Source organism: Halyomorpha halys, unplaced genomic scaffold, assembly GCF_000696795.3.
Source record: "Halyomorpha halys isolate HHAL.00 unplaced genomic scaffold, Hhal_1.1 Scaffold61.1, whole genome shotgun sequence".
NCBI lineage: Eukaryota > Metazoa > Arthropoda > Insecta > Hemiptera > Pentatomidae > Halyomorpha > Halyomorpha halys.
Window position 1 is genome coordinate 1,231,315 of NW_027110400.1, and position 27,724 is coordinate 1,259,038.

A 27,724-nucleotide genomic window follows, 5' to 3' on the forward strand; every position below is an offset into this window, starting at 1 on the left:
CATACACACACACACATTAATATATTAATATTAATATTAGCAAAGCCTAGTGTTGAAAAAAAGTGTCAAAAGGACTCGATTATGCTATAGAAACGTTGTTGGAAGTGCAGGTTGATTTTGTGACTTGCTTACAGAAATTGATTTAGGGAGTATAAGATACTATTTTGTGGACTTCTCTTATACCTATTGCATAGGAAGGATTAATGTTTGCCAATAGATCATTCTCTCATAAGATAGTTTTTGTTATTAATTTTTCCTAAATTGTGTAACCAAATTTAAAAGTCATTTCATTTTTATTTTATTATGCATCTTTCATGTTATTCTCTGTTTTTCTTCTGGTTTTGTCTAGTCTTATGCGTGTAGATATGTAACACATGCATATGATCATTGATAAAATGCCATATCAGTTTTAACATTTTTTTTTAAGTGTTTTGTAAAAATAAGAATTTTCATTATAAGACATGATATTATAAAAAATCTACTGTAAATAATGTTGGATTTGGCCATTTTTATGTTTCATTTAGGTAATTCTAGAAGAATTAGTTAGTAAATTATCTATTTTTTTGTTACATTTGGGTAATAATCTTTAATTGTAGGTAAGTCTGTTATGGACCACAGTGAAAACTTTGTATACTCCAAGAACGTCAGATCATGGCCATCAAACTCCATCTAAGGAAGAGCAAGCTGAAGGTGAGGTGGAAGGAGAACGGGACAATGAAAATAAGAGAGAAGATGATGATGATTTAGGAACACGACTTGGTGATTCTATTGGTGATTTCTTCTTTGGAGATGCTGAAATGGACCCTCTGTCAATGGATTTTGAAATAAATGGCTTAGACGGTTTGATTTCTCAAGATTGGAGTCTTCCAATGGAAGCTTTTCCATTAAGACATGAAATTCTAGATAGATCTCCTCCTCCAGAACAATATACAGCACCAGACTCTCCTGATTCAGCTGATGGTATGTTTTATAATCAATAACATGAGTTTGAATGTTCATAGTTGCATTCTGCCCTATCAAGTAAAAAAATTTACATGAAATATTATCGAAAAAAGATAGAAGTCATGTGACAATATTATACCATCATTACAACTATGTATTTTTAGGTATCTGTTTCTCCAGTAACATAAGGTCTTGTAGCTAGAAATTTTATACTGATATACTTACTGTTACGGGAAAAGAAAGTGTCTAAATTTTCATTGTGATCTGCCTTTTAATAATCTAGGTATAACACCTAAAACATATTTTTCGTGGTCAGATTTTGTTCTTGTTCTTGTCAGCCATTGACATGACTTAGGTCTAAATGAGTGAACTACATGGGTTGTAAATTTAAACAGTTGGTATCATATGTACATAATCAAAGTCTTGTGGATAAACTTTTTTTTTAGGTTTATATTTTGACCTATCAAATTTTTGTAGGGATATTTTACGTTTCTTATAAAATAAAACATTGTTAATAAACATGCCTAAAGGCAAATTAAAAAACATAACAATATATGTACATATGTGTATTGTGAGTTTAAATCACTCTCTGAGTTTAAACAAAAAAACAAAACAATTTTTTTCCTTCTGCTTTCAATTCTAAAGTCTAATTATAGAAATGCAGGAATTATAGAAATGATGGCCTGGCAGTAATAATTATATAGAATATATTTTAAGCATTGAATAAGTATTATTTTTCCTTATTAATTTATTTACTTCCTTTACTCCTAAGTTGATTGGCATCTTTAGTCTGTTTGTTTTATATTTTCTGGTTAACATAGTTTCCTTCACTAAATAATTCAAAAACACTATCCAAAATTATAGTCTCAAAACATTTATTTCATTCACACGTCCAACGTTTCGGCCAATTCGGCCATCTTCAGGGACAATCTTAAATTACTATGAGACATATCATTTAACCATTTAAAAAAACTCCATACAGGCTATTCTGCCCAGGTCAAAACATTTATCTAATATGTCAAAAATACATTAAGAATCACAGTCAAATTATTTCTCTTTTATCACTATTTATACACTTTTATTACAACCTCACTTGTAACCTTCAAGTGAGGTTGTAATAAAAGTGTATAAATAGTGATAAAAGAGAAATAATTTGACTGTGATTCTTAATGTATTTTTGACATATTAGATAAATGTTTTGACCTGGGCAGAATAGCCTGTATGGAGTTTTTTTTAATGGTTAAATGATATGTCTCATAGTAATTTAAGATTGTCCCTGAAGATGGCCGAATTGGCCGAAACGTTGGACGTGTGAATGAAATAAATGTTTTGAGACTATAATTTTGGATAGTGTTTATGAATTATTCACTAAAAAATTGCCAGTCTCAAGAAAGAAATTTAAAGATTATAAATAAATAGTTTCCTTCATTGATTAGGTGAGATCCAGGGATTAAACTTGGAAAACTCGCTTTCACTTAAATCTATCGGTAGCTGTAAACCTATGAGCTGGGAAGCTGGAGTAACACTTGCTGATGCTCTGCGCAGTCATGCCGAACAAGGGGATGTACAAACTCCTGTTTGTATTTTGATTGCACTCGGTGAAAAGAGGAGTAACCTTATTTCCCACATTGAACCTGTAGAACAAGAAACATGGACTTTTGCTTATTTAGACATTCTTTCACAGCAAAGGATGTGGCTTCATTCTAATCAGGTTTTATAATATTCTAACTTGAAAACTGCACTGTACTAACAATCTGACAAAATAACATTTTATGAAATATTAACTTTTTTCTGCAGATAATAAAGCTTTCATGGTTACCAAGTGTCTCACAGCTAAACCAGCAATCAACTACTGTGTATACTGGGTGCTCTTACTGTAATAAACCTTTAACCCAGGCAGGTTGGATGTGTTCCAAATGTGATCAATCAGTTGTTTGCAGTCTCTGCCACCAGGTAAACCTAGACTAGTATGACATTGTTGCAAGATATTCTTGTGAAAATAATTCATTAAAAACTGTACTATTCTATGAATCTGGCAAAATCATGGATAAATTTGAACTTAAGAGAAATAGATAGATGTATATAATAATAATTAAATCAAGTATTCTAAGGACAGAGGAGAGAACTAAAATGTTGATGGAACTGTATATGTGAATAAAAAGTTTTCAAAATAAGAAGATTAAGTTTAATATTGATATTGGAAGAAGATAGTAGACTATATGAAGTAGATTGGAGGAAGATAGTCTGGGTGGTGGTCAATGAAGGTATCAAAATAGTAACAGAAAACTATTTTGATACCTTTATTGACCGCCACCCGGACTATCTTCCTCCAAGATTAAGTTTCATTCAAATTGTAATAGATCAGTTGTTATTTATTTATATTTTGTGCATTGCATTACTTTAAAACAATGAAAACCTAAGTAAAAGACTACTCGAGAGTAAAGTTATTTTTATGTGATAGCACTTTTCTACTTAATCATATCAATTTCAGTTATAGCTAATTAATTATTTCTGCTTATACTTTTGGAGGCAAAGTCAGAAATAATTAAACCCTAAAACAAAATAAAAAAAAATAAAAAATTAAAAACCTAAACTATTTAGAAATCTACCTACCTCATCATAATTTGTTTTCTGTTGATACTAATTAGAATATACCCTTAATCGATATTATAAATTGAATAACTATATATTATTGCATATATTTTTATATATAACATTATTTATACCTCCTCTGTACACAAGGAGTTATCACTATTCTTGACAAAAATAAGTTAGTTGTAAATCTTGACTTCTACAACTTATGATTTAATCAAACTTTTAAACTACTCCTCTTCATATTTTGACTGTGCTTTTTGGTAAGGTCCAAAAACTGTTTACTGTAAAAATTTTAATAGTTAAATGAAATGTTTGGTTACAGGTTGTCCATGGTCTCTATGCTTGGTGCCAAGGTTGTATGCATGGTGGACACTTGGCACATATGAAGGAATGGATTGAGAAAAAAAAATTTTGTCCGACTGGCTGTGGTCATGCATGCCAGTATAACTAACTAGTCAATATTTTTATAAGTACTTTTTTTAAAGTGATATTAAGTTTGAGTATAATTACTATTTACAACCTATTTAGAATGTCAAAGGTTCACAATTTCCTATTATTTATAATTATTTTAAAACACTTTAAATGATGAAGATCTGAAATGAAGTATTTCCAAATCATTAGTTAATCTTCAATATTATATGGGTTATGAAACCGGTGGGCATTAAAAACCAAAATATTTCAAATAATTTTTTATTCTCAAGTTTAAATCTATCATGAATTTTAGGCTTGTTACAAAATATAAGATGTAACCCCATATCTATTGTTTAGTGGCAGGCATAAGCAATATGCAACAAGTAACTACTACTTTAAAAGTAGAATACTTATTAATGTGATAATCAACAGCAATGCGACTTAAATCTTAAGTGTTAAGGTGCATTTTAGTAATTTATTGATAGATCCCATTTTATATGAAAAATGTATGTTAAGGTGTAGAAGTGTCCAAAAATGTTTTTTTTCTACCTCGCATTATATTTCTATTTTCTAACTAAATATTTTGATTCTGATGTCTGCATGCATGTGATGACGAAAAATTTGGCTATAAAAAAAGTGATCGAAGTTATACAATATATATATTTACTCACTTTTTTAGACTCTTGTTTGGTTTAATTAATCATCATGTACTTCTGATATTTGATACCAGGTTAAAAAAGATTACTGGTTTAAAGTAATGTAAGCAGGCAATGCAAGTTGCCTTAAATTTTTTTTATTAAATTTGGTAAATTCTATGAAACATAGTTATAGTTTTTGAATCCTATTGGCTTGTTCTTATTTTATTCCAATTGATTATAATTATTCATAATTGTTGCACTATTTTTTTTTTTTAATATTAAAATTTACTATATAAGAATCTCATCTTCCTTTCTCAGTTTTAGAATCTTAACATTATGGTGTTAATATTTATTTTGTTTTTTATGGCTGATGAAATGCTAGAGATTGATAGTTTTTTAAAATGGAGCATTTAAGCTCGGAAATGTATATTAATTTGTGTTAAAAAGTGTGATAGGATAAAAGGTATAATGGGATATAAGGTAATAAATATGATTATAATGAAAATGGCTAATAAACAGAACTTATTTGTGTTATACCAGTTTTGTTAGTTTGTCACTTGTTTGCAATCATGTATAAAAAGTTTTAATTTTTCATTTTCTTTGTGGGATACAAAATATTTTACATATGAAACCAATTGTACAGAGATCACTTTTAAAAAATGTATTAATACTCTATTCGTTCATTTAGTTGTTTTTCTTAAATTCTGAAATATGGAATGTATTGATATAATCTAGGAATGCCTTATATGTATTTATTATATTCTATTACTGTTATAGGTTCTATATTTTTATCTTTTGCAGTCTAATCTGTATACCTTTTCTCTACCATTTTCATAGAAGAAATATGAATGGTACATAATTTAATCTTAATCTACTCATATCTTTTTCCTGTTGATGAATAGTTTTCTTCTTTCAAATAATCTCTCTTTAAACATGGAATAAACTTCTATTTATGCATATTATACTGCAGATTTTAGGTTCTATTTTAACTATTTTCCACACTGTTATAATAGTTTTCACACTATTTTAACACTGTGAAACTTAGTTTTAATCCTTCCGTCCAATATAGTTCTAAATTACAGAGGTTCCTTAAAATATAGTGGTTCTTAGAAAATGTTTTTGACAAAACAGTCTAGACGTTTTTTTGACTTAGATTATTTTTTACTGAAAATAATATTTGGTTCTTCAATTTTTATTATTTCATATTAATTTTAGCATTACATGAATGTTCTTTTGATTCTATTGATTATATTTTTCTTGGATGAAACATCAAGAGATTTTATTTATTAAGTTGAATGATAACAAAATATTGGCTGATATCATAGAGCTAATAGTATATTTATTTTTTTTTTTCATATAATTATCCTGTACTTATGTATTGACTGATTATTAAGCTACCAGTAAGCAAAGGATTATTTTTAGCAGACTAAATGAATCTGTCAACTTGATTAAAAATTTAATTTTTAAAATGAATTTTCTCTAATTAGCCTGTATTATATTTATGCAGTTTAATTAGTTACTAACAAATTTTTTTTAAAAAATTTTATACATTTTTCAGTTTATTTGAAAATGAACTGTTCTTATGAGATGCGTAGTTTTTTTTTATTATAATAGTATGCTAGAGCTAGAGAAGTTGTAAATTACAGTCATTTTTAAAGTGGAATCAGGGAAATTTTATTTTGGTTTGTATTTGGAATTAGCTGTTTCAGAAAGGGAGTGGACTAATATGTATAGTATATTTTGTTTTTGTTGAGGTATGGGTCTTCTGTTTGTGTTTTACTATTATTAGAAAATGGTAGTTTTTTTTTAATTTTTGCAATTGCTGTTAGTAGTCATTAATTTAAGTTAACAAATATATACTTCTGAAGTTTTACTTTTTAGAAATAGGTTTGATATCGAAAAATTTCTCTCTAAAACATCAGAAAAATGGATCATTTTCTTAATATGGTCTCTCTTATTATTAAATGATATATTTAAGATAGCTTGGCAGAAATTTGACCTGTAGTTATGGCAGTGTTTCCATTATATATCATTGAACTGCATAATACTATCACAGCATTATTGTTATCATTTTAGTGCAATTTGGAAGTCTGTTTTGGCTTCCTTATACTATCATTATTAATTACCAAGCATTTCTGTAGCTACATGCCACTGTTCAATTGTCCTTCCACCCCCTCTCAATTTTTCGGGCATACCTTCTTAATAAACATACTTTTTATATTATAAAAAATTTTGTGGCTGAGAAAAAATATTTAATTTTTATAATAAAACTACAGTTATACTTCTATTATATTTAAAGTTTCATGAAAGAAATCTGATCTATGAAAACTGAGTGTATATCAAAATTGTAGTTTTTGTCATTGACAAATGTACTATGTTTAAAAATAATTATAGTTGATTTCTTAGGTTTAAAGGTGTTGTTTCTATACTTGGAAAGCATCAAACAATCAGTGGAAAGTGCAATTTAGAATATGATGTAGGTTTAGGTCTGATTCCAAGCTCTGTTTTAAATGAAAAACAAACATAATTCTCAATTTCCAAATGTGAACAAAAATAAAAAAAGAATGAAATATACATGGTCTTAAGTTGATCTTGAAGGTTATATAAAAGGATATCAAAATTTCTTTATGGAATCAATCCTGTAAGTTACCAGGAAATCTATTGGAAATATCTCCTTGATCAAAGACATTTCCTCCATTTTTAAAAACTGTATGATATTATTCTGGAAATTTATTTTTTATGAATTTGAAGTAGTAAGAGTTTAAAAAAATGAAACAGATCAGCTATTATTCCTCATCTTGTATAGCTTTTTTTTTTTACTTTAGTGTGGGTATCTATGACAAAGAAGTTCTGTTTGCTTCTGATCTGTGTTAAAAGAGCACACTGTATTTGTACATATCTACAATTTTAAGTAAAACATGTATAAGATTTATATTTTATTGCTGATCCTTTATAATAAAAAATGTATCAACAATTAATTATTAAAAACATTATGTATGTACTTCCATGAAAACAACAAGTACATAATAAGTTTTCATGATTTTATTAGGACATTATACTCTTCAAGAATGTTAGACACAAATATCAAACTGTGTTGCAGAGTTTGAAATGATATATAGCCTTTTTTTGTTTTAAGTGGTTTTTCAATTAAATCTTTTTTTTCATTCTTTCTTATTTTCTATATATATTTACAGATTTAATTTTAAATATGCTAAAAATTTTTTTGATATCAAGAAATTTCATTCAATTTACAGGAGGTTTTTCTAAAATAAAAGACATTAAGGTTGCTGAAAAAAAAATCCTATTCCATACATTGAGGGATAGTTTAAATATATTTATAAAAACAATACTGAAATTCTATCCAGTGTTCATAAATAAAAAAAAATGATTTCCTGATGAAAAATTTATTTAGGGTGATTTTTGTATACATGGAATATTGGGAGTGAGTTTTACTGTAATATCTTAATTAATTATAGAAACAACATTCCTGTTGTAACATCAGTTGAATATTATTTCCTAAGTGTTTTCTTCCTTTTTTTCAGTCTATAGTGTTATGTTGTTTTCTGACAGAATTCATTTCAAATCTTATTTACTTTCAAATTATACCTATTGGTTTTTATCTGTCATATTCTAATTTCTTCTCATTATAAAAATATCTCTAAAATTTCTGCTTTTGGATATCTCTTATTGAGTTTTTATTTTATTAAAGCTTGAATGTTGTTAAGATAAAAGTAAAATCCAATTACTATTAATTAATTGATAATTTAATTAATTATTGCTATTAGTAATAATAATGTTTATTATTATTATAATTAATAATATTTATGATAAAAAAATAATAAATTTATATTTCATGATTTGTTCATTTATATCTTGCTAAATTAGTTGTTTTTTCACTTGTATTTTTTTTTTTTTTTTTTTATGAATTTTGTTAAATTTTATTTTTTAAATAGACATGTTTGTTGCAATATTTAGGTTTTTCTATAACAAAATAACTTCTGTTTATATGCATGTTTTATTTGCATCTGATCTAGTCAGGTTGCATTATGAACGAACAGTATTAAATTCTTTCTAATTTAAGTTAGAAAGAAAAACTGACAATAGTGAATAGGAAAATGTGTTTAATAAGCAAATTATTTATGTTTAATGTAATTTATTGACAAGTTTATGAAGGTAACATTGTTCCATCCAAAGCATTTATAAAGTTTGTTATAGATTTGTAAATAAATTGATGGATTATTGATTACATTTAATTAGTTTTTGTAAGCAAATTAAAAATGTTTCCATTGAAAATATTTTTGTTCTGAGTTTTAAGAGAAATAGACCAAATAAATTTAGATGTAGTTGTATGCAGTATTATAATTTTGAAACAATGCTAATACAGATTTTTTAAAAATTAATATTACATTTAGTGTCCAGTGCCTTTAATGCAGGTATCACTGTATTTGTCTTTCAAGTTTTTATATGTTATTTAAATATACATGTATAATCACAAATATTTTTGTTTTTTCTTTCTTTATTCTGTGTTCCTTGTGTGGTTCTCATTTCATAAAAAATTTTAAATCTTATATTGTGGGTGATGGTCACATGAAATGAAAACTTGACCCTCACTATGATTAAAGTAGGTTAGTTACCTCTCTCTCCCCTCCTGCCCCGTGTCAATAATGATAAGTAAGAGGGTCATATAAATATATATAATTATGGGGAGGCTATGGTGGCCAAGAATGTTAAGACAACCTCGAGAAAGAAGCGAAACTAAATTGAAATCTGGCCTGAGTTTATTGAAATTTATTTTGTGGTGGATCCACGGAATGTATCTTAATTTTTCCTCTCTGACTTGAATAGGCTTGTAACCTGTAGAATAAACCTTCCTATGACAAACAGTCAAGTAGAGTGAAAAAACAAGAGTATAATTATAGGAACAATAAGGTTAATTTGTGGTTCCTTTAAGCAAGGTTAATTGGTTGGTGTCCTTCCATTGTTTTGCAAGATACAATGATATCAGCTATCCCAGGGACTCCACAGGTAGAGCCCCAGGAGTTGATATTGTTTCCACGAGTTTACAACTTCCCACAAAACTCTTTGTGTACTGTTGGCATATGCAAGATCCCATAGTCATTTCATTTTCATAGATTGGTACCTTTCTGGCTTTCCATCCATAGTTCTGTAGAATCCTCTTCCACTGATTACGGGTCTTAGCGATTGTCTGCCATAGAGCCTCGATTCACTGCCTTCTTCATACATCAAGCATCCTCTTTGAGGGTGTGGTCCAGTGCATCTCTCCTACCATCACTGCCTCATACTACACCATTATCTTTGTTTTCCTGACCCTCAGCAGAACAAGTCTATGTAAGGTGACAAGTCTCATCTTCTGTTACTAAATTTGGAGCTGAATACCTCAAGGTACTCATATAAATGGATTATAGTAGTTTGGTACCTGAGACCACAGAATCTACCTAATCCATTTAGTATCATTGACAGGGTCACCCTATCTCAGATATTACAGGTAAGGGTAGAAGTTCAAGTATCTTCTGATTCTGAAACGAAGATGCCATTCCAGATGAAATTCCATAGATACGACCCTTATTCATGAATGAACCATTGATAAATAAATATCGCATCCATGATAATTTTGTTAATTAGTTTCAACTATAGCTTAATTTTGCCCAAATCTGCCTATACTGTTATCATTAGTTTATTTAGAACTTGATGAGGAAAAGGAGTAGGCGTTTCAAACGGGTTAACTGCTACTCCTATGAAGATAAACATCATGATCTACTTTCTAGCACATTAAACTAGCTTTAATTCGAGTGGTGAAAGACTGTACCTCTATAATGTTTCCTGAATATAGTTTTTCATAAACCACAAGTATTGTCAGTAAAACGAGAAATCAACATCTTGTGAATATGTTTTGGAAAATGTCATGAAAATTATTACTCCTTCCAAGATAAGCGTCATAAACTACTTTATAACACATTAAATTAGATAAAATTTGACAGCACATTTACGTATGCACGTCTAATTATTTTTGAGAAATATATTTCCCGAAAAAAATTCGTTAACTACAGATTATTCAGTATTTAATTTATGAAATTTCGCTTTCTTAAAAGGTATATCTCGGGAACGAATTACCATAAATAGCTCTTTTAGGGCTCATGTTTTAGCAAATTTACTCTAATTTAAATGATGTTCTATTAGTTTTTCTAATGTTGTTGATAGTTTTAAAGATATAGATGTCTGAATGAAAAATGGCAAGGGAATACAGAAAAAAAGAATAGCACTTAAAGTTTTCATCAGAGAAAGTAAATTTTTTCGCTCTCGGACTAAAAGTAAACAGTCTACAGTACGAACCACGGAATTCCTAAAATAAAAAAGTTTTGTAAGATATCGCTAGTATGCTGAAACAGTGAGACATTTCAAAACTGATTTCATTAACATTTGGTTTTAGCGTTCATTGATGCTTACAAAAAAAAAAATAATAGGACTTTTTTTAAAAATGTATGCAGTAGTAGAGGTAAGTAGAAAATAATAAAAACAACAATAGATTTATGACACATCCGTTTGATATAATACTCCAGTATCACTACAGTTGGCCTTTTTTTTTTATATTTGGCAAATGTCCCTTATCGGTCATTTTGGCGCTAACACTCATAGTTATTCTGGCTTATATTATATTCTTTCTTTTCAAATTCTGTTGGTCATGATATAAAATATTTGTAGGTATTTAAAGATATCCGAATCTTATTTAACTCTAAATACTATAAACAAATACCAATAAAACGTTTATCTAAAGTCACAAAAATCAACTTGTCGAAATTTTTTCATCAATCATCGAATAAATAAGATTTTTTTTTAGTGTTAGTATAATTATTGATTTTCAAAGATTGTTAAAATATCAAGGAGTAACATACTTAGTTGTTAAACGATTTCGTCCACTTCCGAGTATCCTTTCAGAGCGTTGTCTAGTTGGCTTTCAGTGAATGCTGAAGCATGGTAAAAAGACGTAAGGTAAGTCAGTGAAAATATTGAAGTAATATTGGTATTGTCTTATTTTAAAAATATTTTAATATATATATATTTAAAATATGTAACAACATATTAATATTGTTCATCATGCTTTCATTCAAATAATGTGGAGTTAACTTAAGCCCCCTTTATATGGTCTATACCGAATTCGATGACTAATATTGCTCTGTAAGGGGAGGTACTTTACTAAAACATATAAATAATTTGAAGAACAGCAAATCAACAGGTAGTAGAATAAGTGAAAGAAGATTTAAAATTTGGAAAGAATTACTAATTCTACTTGACCCACTAAGTGAAGAGATTATTTTAATCCTAATACCTTAAAGTATAAGTTATATCATGTATGGCAGAATTATAATTCTTTGTATCGAAATATAAGTACTCAAAAGGGTGTTAAAACTTGAGCCTATTGATTCACATTTTCTTTGTAAGTGGTTTTGGATTTTAGTTGCTAATTTATTGAAATCTAGGATCCATTTTCAATTTACTAGCCCTAAAAACCATTTATAGTTAACCAAGTTCTAAATTTATTGGTTTGCTTCTTTTTTAAGTGAAGTATGAAGTGAAATTTATAAAGCAATCTAATGATAACTTACATTCGAAATATCTTAGATTATCAAATCTCTGATCATTACATTCATACAAGTTTTTTGTCTACTTTATTTAAGAAATAATTATTATTTATAATTACCTTCAGACTGACTCAGAGGATTATTTTAATCTTTTATTAGGTTGGGTAATTATATCTAGTATTAGTAAACAATAAAATTTCCAGTAGCAGGAGATTCAAAATTACCAGATATACTATTATTATTGGATATTGTTATATTAATTCAAGGCTGCTCAAAATTAATTAAAAAAACGTTCAGGGGGTCTTTCGCAGTGTAGGTCAGGAAGCGTAGTGTATAAGTGAGTTTTGAAGTTCCCATCGCTGGAGCTTGTTTTGCAAACTAGTGCCTTATATACCGTTGTTAAGTATTATTGTTTGTGTTTAATTATTATATATTTTTGGACCTAATTCTGGTTAGAGTTCTGTTATTCTTAGTTATGCTTGATACAGGAACCCATTTTGAACAGTATAATCGTTGACTACTTATTCAAATTACATTAATTGTGACTTAACTCCTTTACTTGAACTTGTATGGTGTATAATTTATATATGTTCTTTATTAGGTGTGTATTTTTTACAGTTTTTTTCAGCACACTGCATGATATGGGACTTCAACATCAGTTTCCAGTCTCGTCCAGATTTGTCTAAGTATTTAGAGATATTAATCTCTGTCAAGGTTGAGCTCTTAAAAAGTCACACTGAGAGCTTTAGTAGAAAAAGTGAAGAGTTGGTGTGGTGCTTACTTTCATGGCATTATGGTTATTTCAAAGCCCAACTTCATTTTTCCAAAAGGGGATTTTAAAGGATAAAGTAAATCCCCAAGAGAGGATTCAAGCTGCTTCAGTTGATCTTCCTTCTGAAGGAGCTTCTGGAAAGTCTTCAAAACTTCCTTTGCTGGCACACTTAAATTAAAAATGTGCACCAAAATGCGTAAACATTTAAATTGAATAAGTGAAACAGAAACCTAGAATAATAAAAAATAATCGGGGTTTATTATTATTCACCTTTTTAGGATTTTGGGTAAAGGTTCTTTCAATAAACAAATGTGTAAACCATTAAATATCTATTTAAATAAGTAACTGTGCAATTAACTATTCAAAATAAAAGCTTGACTTTTAGCATGTTTCAACAACCTTTGTCTATCTGACATTCGATGCCATAGTAAATAATTACAAGTTGTGATTATTTTTTAGTTTAATCCTTATGAACTAAATTCTTTTGTAGATCAATGAAGCATTCGTAAAGTTTATAAAAAATGAATTTTTATATCACACTTCTACAATCATATCACAATTTCAATTTTATATCACACAACATCTGGCCTTTTTTGTCCAAGTACCTTATTATTTTTGAAGTTGCTTTACCCAGTTCTAGTGAATTGTCAGATTTCATCTTGAAGATTGATTCCTGCAGTTATTCTTCATTGATATAATCCTCCTACCAGGATTTTTGTCCGTGCTCCAGGTCTTGTTCTGGATCACATCTCTTCCTTTTAGCAGTTACTTGAAATATTATCTTCATCTGTTCATGATATCCTCATTTTTTAAATTATTTATCCATTTTTACCCTTGATTACTTTCATCATTGATGGCCTCCTTTTTCATTTCCTTGAGGACTTTCTAGGCATTTTTTTCTAGTTTCTGGACAAGATCTGCCCAAGTCTTCTGATGAATTTTATGGTATCAAGGATCCTTAGAACTGAACTACTCAAACCAAAGTTAATATACTTTTAAAACCATTCTTTTACCATCCACCTTATCTGAATATATCATATTCTTTCTACAATATTTTAACAAGTATTTGACTGTTTTCGATGGTTCACCTATTCTCTTTGTTTACAACTCTTTATATTTTAGGTATATTTTTTTCAGAACCTAAGAACAAAGGCTTCAGGCCAGAAGCCTTCTACATTTGTTGAAATTCAAGATAAGGACTGCTTAAGTAAAATAAAAGATGCTTTAAATGAAGCTGATTCTTCTATTGAGGAAGAAATACCAAAGCCTGAAGATAAAACATATTTTGAGCCATTTCGTGTAAAGGTAATTATATTTTTTAAACAATTATATTTCGTTTTCCCTTTATATTCTCTAAAAAGGTACACTTTAAAAAAATTTAAGTAAAATTACCTTACTTAAAAAGTTATTAAGTTATTGATTTCTGTTTAACAAAAAATTTGGTTCTTATAAAAATACAAAATATCAATTTTATTTTGAAAAATGGGCAATTATCGTTATGAACTGCTTTGTTCTTTTTAAAATTTTCTTTTATTTCCTTAAATATTTATAAACACAGGACAGGATTATGTATAGTGTATATATATTATCTGTTGGCTCTACAAATCTTGTAGATCTTTGCTTTTTTATGAATTCAAAGTTTACTGTATATCAATCAATTCATATTTTGTGTAAAATTAAAAAAAAAAAAATGAAATTTTTCACTAGGCATCACCATTTTTGATAAATAAAATAGTTTAAAAAAAGGGTCCAACAATTTTTACTAAGCCTAATTGTATTAGATGAGGATATTGACAATTGCATTAAGTGTACTAAAAATTACAAAAACCAAAAACAGGCCCTTACAATTATTCCTTAGAAAAAATATAGTTATATTCCTTCTTTTTGCTGATCTTCTTGGACAATGATTGAAGTGGGGTGGCATTAAGAATAGCTTTTCAACCCTTTAAAGCTTCTTTGTAATACAGGTAGTTTTCTTCAGTTACTTGCTGAGGAAAATCGTCCTCTGCTTGGATGTTGGGTCTGGTTTCCCTTAGCAATCTGGTGCATAGTGCATCAAAGGTAGGTGGTCCATTATAATGTTCATCAGTAGTTTCCAACAACACCACTACTAGGGCTAGGGGGTCGATATCTATCCTGTGGCTATAAAGCTTGGCTCAAAATCCTTTATACTCTGTGAGGAATTCAGAGAGCCAGTAGCCTGGGAAGACCCACTTTGCCTTACGTATATGACCAAATGGTGGGGAAATATTTCCTCATGGTAGCACCTTTTGGGCTTGTATCCCAACACTAGTTCCACTCTTTTGTGGTATGTGTCCTCTCAGAAAATGGTTTTCTATTTGATTGGTTCCTCGTTAATACTCACCTGAAGATTAACTGGCAAACCTGCTGAGCCCTCTCTCTTGAATTGATACTTTATCATCTCTTCTTGCAGGAGGAGGTTGAGAGGTACTCCTACCACAAAGACTTGCACAGCCTTATGTGAAACTCCAGTATGTCTTAACAGCTCAAAGCAAAACCATCTGTTGGATTGTTGCCAATCTTCTCTTCTGTTGGTACAAGAGATTCTGGTTCTAGGCAGAGAAGACATACCTCAGAATACCCACGACCACTCTTATATATATGGTCATTGCCGCAGGGTATGTGAGGCTCCCCTCACACTACTAAGACCTAATTGAATCAGAATTCAATTTATCTCTGGATTGGGCCTTCCTTTTTCCCAAGTAATCCAAGAAAGACATCACGCTAAATCCTCTCTACCTCACTTGGACATATTCCGGTTTCCCTTAACAATCTGGTGTATAGTGCATCTAAGGTGGTCCATGATAATTAAATTATTAACCCCTGGATCATTATATTAACAGGATGGGCCCTATCAGTTTTCCTTCTTAAAAGAATGACCTCTGTCAATGGTGGTAGATATGTCAAAGAGCAGCTATTTAAAATACTGCTCCTTCCTCTGTTCATTGTCTGCACACACTGCACGCCTTTTATGGGCTGACTTGCTCTTGTAAAACTGGTGACTGGGCATGATTAGGTGCCCCAGGGCCTTGCTCTTCACAGAAAGGAGTCATATAGGTCTGTAGAACTCAAGGAGCTGGTTATCTCTATCCCTGTTTTTATAGAGGACTTTTAGATTGGCAATCTTCTAGCTTTTAGGAACATATTCGCTTTCCAGGCAGTCATTGCAGATCTCTAGATGCCTCTCTATTCTTTAGGATTGCTGTGTCAATAATGTCAAGTCTGGGAGCATGGCCAGTTTACTGCCTTTCCACGGCTATATGGAGATCATGGATGTCCCATGGTGGGCACAGGTCCATACCAGGTGGGTATACCGTAGTATGCTTCACAAAATCTTCCTCTTAATGGTCCTAGGACAGATCATCCCTGTGGTAAATGACCTTAAAGAAGATATTACCTGCCTTTTCAAGGGTGATTGCCTGGTTATCTCCATGCTTGAGGGCTGCCAATGTCAATAGTTGAGTCATCTTGCCTAGGGAATACTTTAGGGATTCTTTTTCTTCTCTTACTCTTCAACAATACACTTGTCCTAGGACTTTTCTTTGAGCACACCTCATTTCAATACATCCTGACCTTGAACTTATACTCATTACGAAGTACTGTGGACCTCTTGTCACATTTGCACTTCTGGTATGACTACCAGGCCTTGTGGGGGTCTCTCTTCATGATAGTTAAGGCTAGCATTCACCATGGGACTGAACCTGTGCTGGAGGGAGTTCTCGGATGGCATCAGTAATCCTGAAAACTCTTTAGTCCAGGTCATCTGGTTTTGCTGATTTTGTCTCACTCTAGTCCTCGTCATAGACCTCCCCCTCCAGCATACTTCAAAAGTCATTCCAATGTAATCTGCATGTTACACACTCCTCATCAATGCCGTGGGAACACACCCTCTCATGTAACAGATCAAAAGGCAGACAGCCCTTTGTTGTCAGAACTCATCTCAGATCTTGGAGTCCAATTGACAATGAGTCTTACTAGCATCAGCGAGACCAGAGTAGCATCTATCTAGCTTTCCTCCAATAAACTCCCCAAGTTTTACACTCCTTCTGTCAGTTTGATTGAATCCCCAGACTGTTCTAAGAATTTGTATCTTTTTTTTTTGTGTTCGGCAACAGTGGGGTAGTGCGTTAGGATTGCGCATGCCACTTGTTGTGGCCAACATATGGTCCACAAATCGATAGTTTGAACATGTGATTTTTATTAAGTCAAAAAATAAAACAACTACTCTCTATTGTTTTTTGTATTGAAAATAAACAGACAAATTCTTAACGTCTCACTGCACACACATATCGTCTCCTTTATCTACTCACTACGCACTCGTAGTTACCAGCATTCTGGCCATCTTCGCCAGCTAAATCATCTTAGCTACGGCGGGCGAACTTCTTCGACTCATCCTCCAAGAGGACAAGGCGGGCGGACGTACGTCCCTTTTGTCGATCTACTTCCACGAGAATATCCACTCAGAACAACCACAACCGGGGCCCCACCAATCACCGGTGAAATAAGACTTTTTTATATATTTTGTTCAATTAATTTAGTTTTGTAATAGTTTTAATCTTTCTTTTTTCTTCTAGTTTGTATATTTTGTGTTCCTTCTTATAATGTTTACTTATTTAAAAATACAAAAATAACAAAATTTGACTATTCTTTCCTTTTCACGGTTGGGCTAGTAAAGGTTCCTTTCGAACCCCTACCCGCCGTAACACCACTGCTGCCAATAAACTTCTTGTTTATTGTTTTAATCTTTATTTTCATAATATATACAATTTAATGGTGGGACCATTCAATTTTGTGGGGACAATATTTTTAAAAACATGGTGCAGCCCAGCACTCGGTTGAGTGCCTTAAGATGGGGCTACACCTTAACCAGCAGCATCCGTCCGGTACGTCCAACACGCCTGGTCCGCATCACTCCGGTTTTCACATCAACTACGCAGCATAGTCCAGCCCTTCTGGTCTCATCCTGCTTCTTCGCTGTCCTCTTCGTCATCTTCCATTGGTGGTTCGCCGACCCCGGGTGGTCGAGCCCTTCCCAATGTAAAGTGCGTTGGCCCGACCACCTCCCTCCACCCGTAGATGAATTCCCTGAAGTACGGGTAGTTCTCCTCCTCCATCAGGAGAGGAAAGTCCGACTCGGCGAGGGCGAAGATCCTGCTTTTTCTTGACAACCTGGTGCGGTGTCCTTCCATCTGGGTGCAGTTCAATACCATATGCTCTGCTGTTTCTGGGACCCCATACGTCGGGCACAGGGGGTCGATGTTCTTTCCGAAGCTTTGCAGCTTTCCCTGGAATCCCCTGTGTCCTGTCAGGATCTGCGAGACCCAATAATCTGGGATGACCCAACCTGCTCTCAATCTTGAGTGGACAGTGGGGAAGAATTCCTCAGCGATAAACCCTTTTCACTTGTCTGCCACTGTCCATTTCACTCCTCAATTGACTCTTCCTGCAGGAACTTCTTCCAACGGTTCGGGGTCGCCGATCCTCTCCCGAAGTCCCGCTGGTAGCACTCCCAGCCCCTCCCTCTTCACATCATACTTCTTAGCATGATGCATCGTCTAGGGGCATTGCTCCAGCCAGCACCTGCACCGCCTCATGCGACACCGTGCTATACACCTTCGTGACCCTCAGCAGAGCCAGTCGTTGTGTAGTGGCCAGTCTCTTCTTCTGCTCCCGTGTGAGGGTTCGACTTCACGCAGGGGATGCGTACCTCAGGATACCCAAGACCACTCCTTTGTAAATAGTCATCGTAGCGGGGTACCTGAGGCCCCAGAAAGCACCACCTATACTGCTTAGCCCATTAAGTGACAGTCAGCCTATCTCTCAGGTATGCCAGGTGAGGGGTGGCGTCAAAGTCGAAGCCTCTCCTCATCCTCACTCCGAGGTATGTCACCTCCTCACCTTCTCTCCCTGTATGTCCTGAGTGATAGGGTGAATCCTGTCTGGAGCCTTTTAGGAGTATGGCCTGAGTCTTAGCTGTGGCCATACTTAACCTTCTCCTCACGCACCACTCTCCAACCAGACTGACACATCTCTCCGCTTCGTTCTTCAATCTGCTCTATTCCCGGCCTCCATGACTGCCAGGTCGTTGACGTAGGCTGTGGCAAGGAACCCTCTATCTTCTAGTTCCTCCAACAACTCATCAAACACCAACTTCCACAGGGCCGGGTCGAGAACCGAACCCTGTGGGCAGCCTCTCTCGGCCTCGGAACAACTACACCTGATCTTCACACTCCTGTTACTAACGTGCTTGTCCACGGCAAGACGTAGGTCCCCTAAGTCCCACGGTGGGGATAGGTCGGTACCTGGTGGGTATGATGTGGTGCGTCTCGCCATACTCTCCTCTGCTCTGTCCTGTGACAGATCATCCCTGAGGTATGTATAATCAATATACATCATTGCCGTTTCTTCCAGGGTGGTTGCCTGGGCTCCTCCAACTTTGATGGGAGCCATCATTTGTATTGGCTTCACCTTGCCCAGCGCCACCCTGTACGGGATGCCCCAGTGATTCTTCTCCGACTCCTCGACGATGAACTCGTCCCAGGACTTCTTCTGGTGACGCACGCCGTTTTGGTATACCCTATACTTATGCTTGCTTTCCTCTCGGAGTGCAGCTCTCCTCTCTCGATCTCTGCACTCCTGGTACCTGAGCCTGGCCCTATAGTACTCTCTCTTCAGCTGCGTCAGGGTCAGCGTCCACCATGGGACTGGATGTGCTCTCGCCCTGCGGCGCTGAAGGGTAATTTTGGCCACTTGGGTGATGGCGCCCGACAGGGTTGCCACTCTGTGGTCAATTCCTGACTCTTCCTTCATTGGGACCACCTCCCATTCTCTATCCACCAATATCCCCTCCAGTTCACTGGAGAAGGCTCTCCAGTCCGCCAATCAGGTCGCAAAGCCCCTTTCCTCAGCTAGGGCTCCGCCTTCCTCCTCCACTACACTGAAGGCTATGACCCGGTGGTCGGAGTTCGTGTCTGACCTTAGGGCCCAGTCCAGTATTTGCTTCGCCATGAGAGCCGTGGCCAGTGTCACGTCTATCCAACTCTAGCCCCTCGCATTCACGTACGTTTGGCCAGAGGGATCATTCATAACGACGAGCTGACATCTAGCCACGCTCTCTTCCATCAGTCTTCCTCTGGTGTCTGTGGGAACCGAACCACAGGCCGTGCTCCTCGGGTTGGTGTCAGAACAGACTCGCATTATAGTACTTGAGTATGAAAGCCTCTACAGCAGCGATACTATCGTTGATATCTTTGTTGTTCCTTCTGGGCGGCATGTACGACGAAACAAGGGTGAAGAAGATCCTTCCCCTCCTCACGTAATGTGCTGCCTGATCTGCTGTGGTGAATTGCTTCAGTTCCATAACATCTAGGGAGGGATTAACTATCACGATCGTCGCTCTAGGCCTCGTCTCACCACTGCCCAAAGCGACCACCCTCGACGCCACACCAAACCCTGTAACCACATTGTTGTGACAACATGGTTCCTGGATTACCATGATATCGACCTCGGGCCATAAGTTCGAGAGTCCTAAGTTCTTCCTCGACCACTCGTCTTCGGCCCATATTGACCTGCAGAATCTGCAACCTACGCATAGCTCGTTCTTTTCGCGTGCATGACCATCTTCTTCAGATGTAGCGGGCATTCCCTGGTGCCCGCACAATGTTGGAGATCTTTCCCCTCTCTGCCTTGCTCGCTACAGTTTCTGCAGCAAAAAATGTCTGGCAAAGAAGGGACTGACACCGCCCTTCTTCTTTGCCCGACATTCTTTGATCTTATGTCCCGTGCCAAGACACCACTTACACGCCAGGTCCTCTGTGCATGCCTTGGCTGGGTGTCCATACTTCTGACACCGCAGGCAGAGCAGGGGGTCGAGGTAGTCTCTGATGGTCATGCTCCACCATCCTGTCATTGTGTCGGCTGCGGACAAGTTCATCAGGGCGAGCCTCACTGACTGGTGGACTTCCACCACCCATGTCATCGATTGCCCACCCCTAACGAGTGGAGAAGCAGGGTCTCATCCACTCCTCCTTGTCCTGGCATTTCCGAGGCCACTCTTGTCCCACAGGTACCTAACCAGGATCTTCTCGTCCCAATGCTTTGGCACTTCTTTAACTTCGAGGCTAAGAATTTGTATCTGAGCATGTGATCACGTTTCTATTACTACTGGTAATGGTGGGGGGAACAAGTCCGGCAAGTGGCCCTATTGGTCCTTTTTGCCATCCTTAAGACAATCCAATGGAATGGCTTTTTAATGTCTTATTCCTCTATATCAAACCTTTTTGATTTTCTGATTAAATTCAAAAGGGACTCCCAATCTATAGAGGAATTCTCTTTTCCTGTAATTCTATCACAGCCTAAAAGCCTGTATCTCAGTAATACATACCTACCACAATCTGCTATGTAATGTAAGGCAGGCTCTGGGGCCTGTCAGCATAAGCAGCAGGTTTCATTATGGATTACTCCACTTATCTTGAGATGTCTTTTACGTCTGCAGTGACTTGTAAGAACTCTAATTAATAATCCGGTTATTTGTTTCTGTTTAGGCCTAGCAGCCACTTAGAAGTAGAGGGTTTAGTTATTAAAATCTTGGCCTGTCTCAGCTCTATACAGTCCCTCCACTCCTTTCCTGCTTTCTTCCATGTCCAGTCAAGAACTACTTTTCTCTGATGCCTTTTAGAAATGCCTAGGAATGGTTCTGGTCCTATAGAAGTGAAACAAGGCAGATACTCTGATATATGTAGAATGAAGTAAAAAATATTGGTTCGAGCAACTTTTACTTAGTAAGAGAAAATTTGAAGAAAAAAAAAATGCCTGGAAAAGTCAGGGAATTTCTTCAAGCTATTTTGCTTGACATGCTAGTATGCGAGACATTTTGTTAGTATTGTGATTTCTGAGTTTTGGCTGCCCCTTTGTGCGGAAAATAATTTTGCTGCAAAATCTCTGGAATGCAATTGCCACAGAGATAGCAGTTTTAATTTTTCTTGTTATAAACAATGCTTTGAGGTTCAGATGCACAGAAATAGTGTTGTACCCAGCCATGCCTGCAGTGCTTTGGATTTATCATTGAGTAAATAATGTTTCTTGTATTCTGTTGCAGCACTCCAGAGCTTGGAATACAGTGATGTAAGTTGGTTTGCAGAAGTCTAGTCCAGTGTTTCCCAAAGTGCCCCAAGCTCTTAGTAATACTCGTGCTACATGTTGCTAATATGCGTTTCTCCTGTTTCATGAAATAATGAACCTTTCAGCTGTTTATTTCTATATCATTATTTTGTAACCTGAGGAGTTTCAAGAAAACCGTCTTCTGTCATCTTCCTTCTGAAGAAGAAAGATGCTACTTTTAATGTCTAAAGTTAATTTCTTCTATTACAATTTAGGGATAACTTTGCTTAGCCATGATTTTGTGATTTCATTGTGTAAAGAAGCTTACTGATTGTAAAGATAGTTACACAGTAATCACCATTTGCCTCCTCTAATCTTTGCAGATTTTCCATTACTTTTTTACCATGTGACAACCTCTTTAGGTTTCTTTTTTGCTTTGTCTTGGCTCAGGAGCTTCCCCCTTGGGTAATGCAGTCTTGATAGCCGGTTCAGACTTTTGCCTTCTTTCTTCAGGCTCTTATTAGAGTCTTAGTAAGGGTCAGTACAGCCATCTCCTCTTGGAGTGCAATAGATTGAATTACTACCATGACCTCATCTTTAGATGAGAGGGTAATATTGGGCATAATAGAATGTAAGGGTGTAGTTAATTGTTGCTTGGGATCAGCAGTATTATTACTATAAAAATTTCCCTAAAATTGATTTCCACGAATGGGGTGATACTACACAGCTGATATTACCCCTATCTCTGTGGTAGGCATTTAATATACTGAGGTGTGCCTGGTGTCCCAAGTGGTTTGATTAGGGACAGCATGTTTATACACATCCAGCCATTGATTCGAGCACCCTACGTTTGGCTTGGTCCAGCACAGCTAGTGGCTCGATGAAAGTTCAGCCTATGTCGTCTGTGAGTCCCACCACTCTCTACAAGGGGACTCTACAAGGTAGGCATTTTTTAGTTTTTCAGTAGGCATGTTTTGGGATAAGAGGATTGGAAATTCATAAGCAGTGAGTTGAGCGGGGTAGGCTCCCCTATACATTCACCTGTTTCCCATTCTGGTCCTCCTGCTAATCACTATTTACCTTCCACATTAAGATATTAGTTCTGTAGACAAAATGAGAGGATATAAAGCAGTGAGAAATGAAACATATATGTAATTCTAGGAAAATATAAAGTTTTATATTATCTGGTACCTGAAGGATTACAAAAAAAACCAGAGAAGAGTGAGATAAATTTCAACATTTAAAATTGAAATATAAATAAAAAGTAGGTAAATGAAAAACAAAAAGAAAGAAACAAATTCAAAACAAAATAACAAAATTCCAGTGATAATGAAAACAAGAAGAAGAACTTAATGAGGACATATGGTAAAAAGATTAGAGGTAATAATGTAACCTATCTTAGTTCAGGGATCCAATATCTTCTTTTTTCGATATAATGAAAAGGAAGAACCATTGGGTAAACCCTTTTTCCCATGAACTTCCTAGCTTCCCTCTTGTACTATCCAATAGAGATACCAGTTACCTGGGATTGGTTCCTTACTCAGATATATTCTGTTATTGGTGTCCAAGAAAAGATACCTGGTTGAGAATATGTCTGGTGAAGAATTTAAAAGTCTTCGCATGAGGACTCGCAACTTGTTAAGTTAATAATACAATATAGATCTTCTGAGCTTATCATTTCATATTTTATTTGACTGGTATTTATTTTTTGAACATTTGAAGTTGTGAAGAGAGTTATCATGATTTGCTGGTAAAAAGTATTAAATAACTGTAGACCATTCCTTGGCTTAGTTACTACTTGTACCTTGGCTTGTAGTAACTCCTGTAATACTGACTTTAATTGCATGGAGTATTGTAGCCTTTGTGCCTATTCCTTTTTGTGTTGTAGACTGTATATACTGATAGCAGTAGACTATATCTACTGGATTCTCAACTGTTCCATCGATAGTATCATATATTAAATGTGGTCTCTGTGTCTGGATGGAATTTGTTTATTTTACATTCTATTTTAGATTTTTTCATCTAAAAATCCTTAAAATAATATTTTTTTTTTTTAGACTAGAAGTCTTATTGCAAATATTTCTTCTTATGTAGCAATGATGGAAATAAATATTTTCCACAATTGGAGTTGTATAGCTCCTGAACCTCAAGATATGTTTGGAATGCTTGAAGGAGCAGAAAAATTATCTTGTTTTTTAGAAGATAAATTCTATGGAATGGAAGATAATGAAGACATGCAGGTACATTATTAACAAGTTAATCAATCAATGGATATGTGCAATATAATGGTTACATTAGTTCTTGAATCTGTTTCAAATGTTCTTCTCATTTACTTTAAAACAATTATTCCAACATCAGGTGATTTTTCACTCAAATATTTGAGATGTTTTTAGATCTGAATGCTAGTTTACTTCAAGTATTGCTTTTCTATTTCTTAATAATGATGATGTTAATTTTTGTAAAACTTATTTAAGTAATGAATTTTTATCTTATGGTGGGAATTTGTTAGTAATAAACACAGGATATAGCCATTTAGGTGATCCAAGCTTCACAAACCAATTCCTTTGCATTATAAGTTTAGTAAAGGGTATTAGCTTGCAGTTTAAAACGTTACTCATTAGGTCTTTCAGGACACATGTTTCTATCTGGGACAGAAAAATAAGAGGTTTACTATATTACATATTATTTGTGGTACTATCACAAAAGGTGGGTCTAAGAATTTCCTCCAAGTATCTCTCTCTATCTTTCATTAATTTTATAAAAAATACCAAGAAAAGCAATTTTTAGATACAGCTATGTTTTATAAACCAATTCCATAAAATATGTTAACGTTTGCAATGGGTATTAAATAGCAGTTTAGGATGGCACCCATTAGATCTTTCAGGCCACAATGTTCCCATTTGTTATAGAAAATAAGTTTTATTATTTGGTTTGTAAACTAAAACAGTAGATGGCAACACTGCTTTGGCATTGGATAGCTTGACATCCCTTGGGTCTAGTATGGTCAGTCATAGCGTTTATTTACAGAAACAAACTCTTTGTCTTATTTTTACAAAAACCTCTCTAAATTCCATAACAATTTGGTAGCTGGTTTAGTGTGTGAAAGGGTTAAGTGACGAGAGTTATTTATGCATATTAACGGATGTTAGCTTTGTGATTTTGTTTGGGACTAACTGCTGAAATCAAAATACAAAGGACATGGATGCCACAATATTCAGCATAGAAAAACTTTCTGTTGAAAATTACAGGATCTGGTCGATAAAGATTGAAGCTTACTTAAAAGTAAAGGAATTATATAAAGAAATTGTAAAAAAAAGATCTGCCGACTAAAGAAGATGCAGCTTGGAGAAGAAAAAACAAGCAGGTACTCTATTATTATTTTAACAGTCAGTGACGATATATTTTGCCGTTGATTAGAGGTGAAAAGTGCGTGAAAAAGGTTTGGGAGAAGTTAAGAGAAAGGTTTGATGGTGTTCCAGAGGAGAAGGTGATTGATTTGATGTTTCACCTCACTAAAATTGAGAAAAAACGCTTTGAAACATTGGATGAGTATCTTACAAGGTCTCAATGTTTGGTTCAAGAGATGGCTCTACTAGGTAAATTTTTGACAGACAGAAAAAGTGAGGTACATCATAGAAGGCTTAACACCTAATGACCCAATTGTTAATGCTGTTTTGGTAAATTTTAATATTAGATTCATTGAGTTAAGACAAATACTTTTATCATTTGAAAGGAGGAATGCCACCAGTAGAAACGAACTAGCATTAAAAACATTTCATGAAAGGCCAAACTTTAGTCCAAAAGTTTGCTTTATTTGTAAAAAAAAAAAAAAAAAAGGTCATCTGAAAAATGAGTGCTGGTTCAACAAAGAAAAAAATAGACAACCAAATAGAAATGGACCCTCTGATATACAAAAGTCTCAACCAAGAAGACAGCATAGAGCATCCTTGGCCACGGAATTTCCATTATGTGCTACTATTAACAGTGACAATAGGTATTTGGCTGAGGAAGGATCTACTTCAGAAACAAAATAATTTGAAAAGGAAAATGATGTAATCTTTTCCAAGGAAGCACAGAAGAAATTTATGAAGACTACGAAGAAAAGGTTCCTGCACTGATAGAACAAGAGACACCAGATCAACAACAAACGTCGGATGATGACGAAATAGTCTATGCAGTCTGAGACTTAGATTATTGTGTTCAAGATGTTAAGCTTATCCCTGATTCAATCGAAAATGAAACATCTGTGTTTATCATATACTATGCAGTTGGTGTTTATGAAGGAATAGTAGATATCAGCATGGAAAAACTTGACCAGAAGATGTAAAAACATTTTGTTGAAGATTTCTACACTGAAGATGAAGAACACCTTAGATTAAGTACACTTGACTCTGATTGGGACATAGGTGAAAACAATACGGAAAATAAGTTTTATATTTGGTTTGTAAAATAAAACAATATATGGCGACACTGCTCTGGCATGGGATAGCTTGGTGTCCCTTAGGTCTAGAATGGTCGGTTGTGGTGTCTATTTATGGAAACGTACTCTTTGTCTTTGTTTATAAACCCTCCCTGAATTCCACAACACCATCTTGGGTTAAAATAGAAAAGGTCAGCAACACTATACTTTATTGTTTGTGATACTTAACTCAAAGATAAGTTTTGGCTTCATTTAGAAATTCCTTCAAGTTCGTCTATCCTGTGCTGCTGTTCTCAAGATGGCTATAGGGAGAGCTACTAGATGTAGCCAATGCTTAACTTTGATTATATTATTTTAAAATAATATATCATTTTAAAATAATATATCATTTTATATCAATATTATATCATTTTGAAATAATATAATAAACTTATAGTTAATTAACTTTGATTATATCATTTTACATTAATATTATATAATTTTAAAATAATATAGTAAACTTCAAGGTAATTGACTTTTCAATACTCTCTTGTGGGGTAAGTTGTAGCTGCTTCAAGATCTCTGAAACAGAATTGTCTAAAGAGACAGCTGTTTTAATTCTATTTTATAAACAATGCAGGCTCGGTAAATTAATATTGTGCCCAGGAATTCCTGGTCCTATAGGCCTATGTGTTAGGTAGGGTACTTGAATTTAAATAATATCCATATTCTATCCTAATTTACTGCTTAACATAATGCAATGGTGTAGATTGATCTGCAGTAGGGACAACCATGTTTTCATCACTGAACAAGTGATACCAGGTGAACAACAAACATCAAATGATGAAGAAATAGTCGATGCAGTCTCAGATAAAGATTATTGTGGTCAAAGTGTTAAGCTTTTCCCTGATTCAATTAATAATAAAACTAAAAAAAAATGAAAGATCTGTGTTTATCAATGATTATGCAGTTGTTGATGAAGAATTTGGTTGTGAATCCAAAGCATCTAAACTCGATGAAGTGTTTGTGAAAATAAATTAATATAGCTGTGGTTGGAGTGATGCAATAAAATTTAAAAATATTGTAATATGCTCTTTTTGAGTAAATAGTATATTTTGATGTATAAAGGGTTTTGAATATGTTTTAGTTTATGTATCATTTTAATATTGTTCATTTGTTTTGTTTATCCAAAAAGCAAGCTAACTAATTTTCATTGTCCATAATAAATTTGTGATTCAAAACAAAACCA

General features: G+C 34.0%; 2 protein-coding genes across 5 annotated transcripts in view; both read left to right on the top strand.

Moving 5' to 3' along the window:
* Positions 1-9,072, top strand: part of Wdr24 (WD repeat domain 24) — a 19,628-nt gene extending 10,556 nt beyond the window's left edge. Inside the window, exons 8-11 of the mRNA XM_014438578.2 lie at positions 597-960; positions 2,379-2,653; positions 2,740-2,895; positions 3,860-9,072. Of these exons, the coding sequence (XP_014294064.1) occupies positions 597-960; positions 2,379-2,653; positions 2,740-2,895; positions 3,860-3,988 (924 nt within the window). The 3' untranslated portion in view covers positions 3,989-9,072. The remainder of the gene's footprint in view (positions 1-596; positions 961-2,378; positions 2,654-2,739; positions 2,896-3,859) is intronic.
* A 2,176-nt stretch (positions 9,073-11,248) lies between these two features.
* LOC106692575 (uncharacterized) overlaps positions 11,249-27,724 on the top strand; it is a 50,158-nt gene continuing 33,682 nt past the window's right edge. The window contains exons 1-3 of one of the 4 annotated variants that reach the window (XM_067048583.1): positions 11,249-11,594; positions 14,094-14,261; positions 24,134-24,316. In XM_067048583.1, coding sequence (XP_066904684.1) covers positions 11,577-11,594; positions 14,094-14,261; positions 24,134-24,316 — 369 coding nt within the window. In that variant the 5' untranslated portion in view covers positions 11,249-11,576. The remainder of the gene's footprint in view (positions 11,595-14,093; positions 14,262-24,133; positions 24,317-27,724) is intronic. The other 3 variants (XM_014438606.2, XM_014438609.2, XM_014438607.2) reach the window with 3 other exon arrangements.